This window comes from Bipolaris victoriae, assembly GCF_000527765.1.
Source record: "Bipolaris victoriae FI3 unplaced genomic scaffold scaffold_105, whole genome shotgun sequence".
Taxonomy (NCBI): domain Eukaryota; kingdom Fungi; phylum Ascomycota; class Dothideomycetes; order Pleosporales; family Pleosporaceae; genus Bipolaris; species Bipolaris victoriae.
Window position 1 is genome coordinate 98427 of NW_014575287.1, and position 6277 is coordinate 104703.

Consider the following 6277-nt stretch of genomic DNA (forward strand, 5'->3'; position numbering starts at 1 on the left):
GCGTCTCTGTTCGCATGTTGAATAGAATTAACGGAGTCACCCATGTTGGTAACAGTGGCAGTGGTCGTTGCTTGGGACTTGTGCTAGCCGGCTCTAGAACAGCAGACGGGATAGTCGGTTGAGGGTCAGACTCTTACGCGACTGAGAGATGCAGCAAATGATACTGGCTTACGAAGGAAAGGGCGCGCTTGGGTAGATATCTGCGGGGAAACAGCAGTTCCAGTTGAGGAAAGCGCGGCTGCAGTGCAAGATGCAACCTTGGGTCTCGATGAAAATGGAATTGAGAAACGGGTGGTATTAGAGAAGAAGTGGGACTGGTGGGACAAATGTTTATTTACGATTGCTTCAGGTGGAAAAGGCAGGCAGATTCTACGTGCCAAGAACGAGGCAGAGGTGAGGGTGGAAGTGAAGGTGAACAACGCGCCATCACCACACCCCATTGGTCGAATCATGCGCTCCTTAGCATCATGATTTACAGAAAGCAGTTTTTGCCTAACGTAGAGGCGCTTGGTATGCGAAGCAATGAACATGACGAGAGAGAAAGGCTGCACATTTGGAAATGAAGTTGTATGAAGCATGGAACAAACGAGAACTGCTGCACCCATTCTTTGGGAGTAACTAAGAAAGTTTCTTATAAGGCATGTTTTCCATATACAGATATGTGGATTAATCTCTGTTGAGAGATGCAACCACCCGTCGCTTGAAAGCATATCGCGTCAACCATCAAGCGGTCAAGCTATGAGGAGATGAAAGGCCCAGCAGTACCTTTCAGATACTTCTCTCTGCTGAATTTGATATACGACTCATTTTACAGTGTTCTGAGTCGATGCAGTAGGTATAGTGCAGGTCAGTCTACCCTACTCTCCCTACGCGCTGTCTTTTTCCTTCGACACTGAGCGTACCAGCTTCATGATTTCACTTTCGTTTTCACCAATGACTGTCTATCGTCAGTAATCTAGTATCGCAATGTAGGTTCTCGCGTTGTCGTGGATTAAACTTACCCGCCTTGCCCTGGTTCCAATCCACGACCAGCGGTCGTTGGAATGTCGCGGCATCAGCCTTCAACCGTCGCATAGCATCGCTCTCGCTCTCTGCACCACTGATGACTTTTCCTGCCGCGCTTGGTCCGCCTAGGTAGTCCAGAATGTTCTTGAGCTGGTCGGTGGTAGGTGGTGCCTCTGTAACATCGAGCTCGAATTCTGTGCGCTCAGCCTTGTCTTGGGCTTGGTGAGATGATGCTTGATCTCCGGTTGCATGTGCAACAGATTGCGCATTAGCTTGTTTGAGTAGGGTGAGGACACGCGTTGAGGCTTGGTTGGAAGGCGCATGGAAGAGAGTTACGACATTCTTTGCGCCGTGCTAAAGAAAAGTCAATGAGTAGTTCCCAATGAATTGCAGACATCAATTTACCTCTCCAAATAGTCGCTTGAACATATTTGCAGTGATGTGTTCTGACGCCGAGCTGGTAGGTTTGCAAATGAAGTCGAGATGGTGCTTTGACAGCTTGAGTTGAGGTTCGGGTGTGACGTAGATCGTCTCGCTTCTGCCTACCCCATCTGTCGGAGTTCCTGCGGAGGCGCTATCGACAAGACGTCTATTGTACTGTTGCCTAGATGCTTAATCATTGGTCGCCATAGTCATGACTGTATCAAATTAGATGATATAAAATACGAGAATCATGTATATAATCTAGAAAAGACCGTCAGCAAGAGTAGGCAAATCAAACAGATATTTGATTGTAATCAGCGAATAGAGCCGAGCTCTAGATCAGCTATTTTGTAGGCCTGTGGCGAAAGTGGAGACAAAATCATCACATAAGAGCAGTGTAATAAATATCACCGGTCGAGACAATAGACATGGAATCACAAGCATCTGGATTTCGTGATGCAGCCGTGCAAAAAGCAGAATATACATTTACGCCATGAATATGCCCCCATCATCCCAAAGTGTGGGATCATGCTTCTGCAAAGGAACGTGCCGTAGCGACGTCCGTGATTCCCACTCCCTCTGATCCAGAGTCATAGCTGTACTGAGGAAACCGAATTCATGACCGTATTCTCTAGCTCATCGTGCTCGTTTCATGCGCCCTTCCTCTCGTGCTTGGCTTATGAGGTGGGGTTAGGGTTCATCTGCTTTCCGTCAGCATATACTCGTCATGGGTGCTTTCATTCTCAACGGACCTTGCGCTTGCCACCGGTCATGGTGACGTTGACGAAACGGCGGGTGTATGTGAGCCTCTTCTTCGCGCGGCCCTTGGGGGTCTTCTTCTTCTCTTGGGGCTCAACCTGGTGAGGTGTTAGATCAATTCTCATGATTATGATCCATAGCCTAGGTCCTATCATGGTTGCGAGGTCGTCGTTCGACGTGGTGCGTTCGGTCGGGACGGCGTGTCTTGATAAGGATGCTTACCTTGGGGGCTGAGTACTTGTTAGCAGACATTCATCTTCGTTTCAACACGAGCCAAGACTTACTCTGAGACTTGACCTTTCCGGCACGAGCGAGGGATCCGTGAACCTTTCCCATATTTGCGGTTGTTGATGAGTCGAGTTTGTCTGTAGGGTGGCGAACTCCTGTTAGCGGGCGTGCTTCTTGTTTCTAGACGTCGGGTGGGAGGGCTGTAAAAGCTTTTTGTCGCTAGGCCTCGGATTTGATGCAGTTGTGATTGCGGGGGTTGGCGGTATACGTACAGTTTGCGGGTGCGGTCGCTGGGTGTTGGATGGCTGGGCCGCGACAATGGTGTTGAAAATGCCTGTGTAAGAGCGCACCAGCGGATTAACCGAGATCACGTGCTATACTAGCGCGCAACTCCATCTTCAACACAGTGATGCAACAGCACATTACGATTGCGAATATGAACAGAATTTGAAAAGATCAATTTCAGACGCGCTACCTTTCTATGGTATTTTGAGGTGTGGATATTGAGACTTACTGTGTTTCTAGCTATGTCGCGATACACAGCAAAGCGCGCCTTCACTCTGCCTGATGATCAGATAAGATAATGCTGACGAACTATGATCTCCTATACAAACATGCTCGGCGAGACTCCAATTACACTTGCATGGTATATAGATGCCTCGAATAAACTGCTTCAAAGACTCGATACGCAAAGCTATCGCATTCCAGTCGGACTGCCAAATAGGTTTCGGCCTAGTCTCAGCCGGATATCCCCGCTGCCGATCGCATGATGCGCATGATGCGTCCCGTAGCTTCGTTTGGACGCGTCGATGTTTGCCTCTACCACCACTTGACTGATAGCTTACTGTCACCACCCTACACCTGATTCTCCTTGTTCTTGCCCTCCAGCTGCACAGTTGCAAGTAACGTCGTAATGCATCTTCATAACACCCTTCTGGGCTTTATCGCCCTAACCACAGCTACTAACGTCCCATCACCACAACACCTCTTCGCAAATCCCTCGGCCCCCGAAAAGCCCAACTACAAGATTCCTACTGTCCATGAATCCGCCGTCCAAGCCCGCAGAATTATGCGCCTGGAGAACATCGGCACCCTTTCGACCATCTTTCCCAGCGCGCCACACGCCACCGAGCAACGACCCTCTGAAGTGGCGGGCACGCCCATAGGTCTCATGGACTATTTCGGTGACTGCGAACCTGAGTCCGGCAACCCAACCATTCTCGCCATCACCATCGCTACGTCTTTCAAGAATGTTGATGCCGGGTCCAACATCACGCTGAGCATGCGCTGGCACCCTCAAGATAATAAGTGGCGCAGTCCCGCATCGCTTCCCCGCTTCTCGCTCATAGGCCATTTGGAGGACATTGATATGGATGCTGTAGAGAAACTAGGCGTGACGGCTTGCTTTGTCAAGAAACACCCCGATGCTGTGTGGTGGCTTCCAGGCAACAGGATCCATGAGAGCAAGTGGGTGAGGCTGGTTGTTGATGATATTTACTGGATCGGAGGTTTTGGAGACCGCGCTTACATTGGCTGGATTCCAAAAGAGGAGTGGTTCAGCGTTACCCAAGAGGAGATTGATGGCGTCCAGTTGCCGGGTGAGAAGAGTAGTGCGTGGGGCACCTTGAGTAGCTGGTTCGGTCTTGGCCAGCAAGAGCAGGGTTTGTTTGAGTTGTAGGGTTGTTGATGATTCACGACTAGATCGTACATCAGACATGGGAAGTTGTGGAAGCCAAAGGCTCTACTTGTGATTTCCGTCACATGACGTTGTCTACGGACTCTATGGTACACGATTTGATTGTTACTAGGCATGACATCCTGCCTCTATTTTCCTAGGTCTTCCGTACATATAATCTTGATTGCTCCTCTTCCTATCAACTACCCAGTAACACTAGATTCGCCTACAACGTCGTCATACCATATTATTACCAGGCTCTCCATTAAATATCGCCTCATTATATATTCTTATACCACTTAATGCATAACATCACCACGCGGACTCTAGTAAAAATGAATACTTTTTTTCCGTAATATCGACGTGTATCATACATTTCTCTTGTAACCCCTCGCCGCTGCATAATGTTCTACCACATATTGGATGTCTACTCTTTGAGCACTAGTTGAGCGCTCTTCACTTTATCGCCACTTCTACATATCAGTCCTCATGCGCAGGTCTATGAAAAAAAAGAGGATCATTCCTTGTCCGACACGAGTAACACAACAATATGATTCAATCCAAACAAAAGAGAAAGAGAATAGTCAAAAACAGCCATGTCCATCCCGAATATTTCTCCCTCGCCTCTCCTCTTCTACTATATCGCTTTCTCAATCAGTCTCAGTTGCACCTAAGAGTCCACCTCATCATCCTACACAAGGTTCCATCTCTCCTTACCTCCCTCCCGCGTCCATACCATTTATCCACAAATGCCCACCTCGTCCTCGATGCACACAATCTACCCGCCTCCCAAGTCCCCCTCTACTACACTTCCCCCGCATAACGGCACAATACTTCCACACTACACTATCAGAAGGAATCCTCCCATCGTACAAGTGTCCAGTTTGCCAGTGAACTTCGCCATCTGCAACCCTTCGAGACGCATACCCAAGGCGCTTACCTGGGCTAGAACAAGAAAAACACAGAGAAACAGAACAGTAGTAGGTGTGTCAAACTTTCTATTTCCAACTACAGAACATTTCTGCCATGCCCCCTTTGCGCTGCTTGAGACTTTTCTACTTCTCCCGTATATCATTCATCCGTTGTCGGGGCCGCGGCTGGGGGGGAAGTTGTACATATTCTCTATTCTACCAATTTTTTCGACTATTATTGCGGATTTCCAGATGGACTGTTGGAAAGCATGAGGTGAAAACCAAGAATGACACGAAATACAACCCATTATTCTGAATGAGAAGTCTTTTCTGTTTTTGGGGGGGTACACAGTTCCGACAGGTTGGGGTGTGATCTGCCATTGTTTTCTGAGGAGTCAAGTCTGATGCGGTATACGTTGAATAGATACGAATAACCAAGACCGAAGTCAGAATGAATAGACTTAGTTGTAGAGAATCTTGGCGTGGATCTGTTCCCACGTTTATTGCACAAATATGTTAATTTTTTTCTGGTTGAGAGAAGGGTACACAGGGAGGTAAGAGGAGAAAGGGGAGGGGATATTTGATTTGCATAACAGATTCGAGCATAATATAGTGAGGGTTTGTTGGAACTGTGGTGGGGAAACTAGGAGGAGATAGAGAAAAAAGAACATAGAGAACCACTGTGTGTTTTTCTGACCTGATAGACATTCTTTTTACCTTGGAAGCTTCTCATCTACTCTAAAGAAGCTGCAGATACTGCGTCTTTGCATATCTTGTCATGCGTAATTCATTCTCTCCCGCATATCGCGTACGTACTTCATCTCCCCCCTTACGCACATACTCACCGCCAGTCTTCCTCTCCCAAGGGGCTGACCTGAACGGTGGAGAAATGCAAGCCGCATATCTCTATACCTCGCATTCGCAAAAGACACATAATCTCACGTATGAAAAGCTCTACCCGACCTTGCCTAAGCTTTGCCCTCATCCAAAATTATAAATCCGAAAAGGAAAAAAAGAAGATAGAGATGCGCACCACCTCATCTACAACACGAGCCAGGTAAGCCAGAGTACGAGGAAGCCAAGCATCAGCCTCTTGTACTGTGTAACGGCATTAAGAACCGGCAGTGAAGTCTGACAAAGCTTGGTCGTCCCTCATCTGACACCGAGACGCTCTCACAAACCTACGTCTGTCATCCATCTCCATCGCAATCGGGTCGAGACCCTCCCAAAAAGAGAAATTGATATTCCCATCATCTCCCCTCAACACCAAATTCCG

General features: G+C 48.0%; 3 protein-coding genes across 3 annotated transcripts; 1 reads left to right on the plus strand and 2 right to left on the minus strand.

Moving 5' to 3' along the window:
- Nucleotides 1–866: 866 nt before the first annotated feature.
- On the minus strand, nucleotides 867–1434 carry COCVIDRAFT_30056 (hypothetical protein; the record flags this gene model as incomplete). The annotated part of the gene is made up of 3 exons (XM_014697146.1): nucleotides 867–937; nucleotides 1002–1359; nucleotides 1411–1434. The coding sequence occupies 3 exons, from the start codon at nucleotides 1432–1434 to the stop codon at nucleotides 867–869; spliced, it is 453 nt and encodes a 150-aa protein (XP_014552632.1).
- A 671-nt stretch (nucleotides 1435–2105) lies between these two features.
- COCVIDRAFT_30057 (hypothetical protein) lies at nucleotides 2106–2523 on the minus strand (the record flags this gene model as incomplete). Its single annotated transcript, XM_014697147.1, has 4 exons — nucleotides 2106–2129; nucleotides 2181–2285; nucleotides 2410–2417; nucleotides 2472–2523. The coding sequence occupies 4 exons, from the start codon at nucleotides 2521–2523 to the stop codon at nucleotides 2106–2108; spliced, it is 189 nt and encodes a 62-aa protein (XP_014552633.1).
- Nucleotides 2524–3328: 805 nt separating this feature from the next.
- Nucleotides 3329–4093, plus strand: COCVIDRAFT_109872 (hypothetical protein; the record flags this gene model as incomplete). Its single annotated transcript, XM_014697148.1, has 1 exon — nucleotides 3329–4093. The coding sequence occupies one exon, from the start codon at nucleotides 3329–3331 to the stop codon at nucleotides 4091–4093; it is 765 nt and encodes a 254-aa protein (XP_014552634.1).
- Between the last annotated feature and the right edge of the window lie 2184 nt (nucleotides 4094–6277).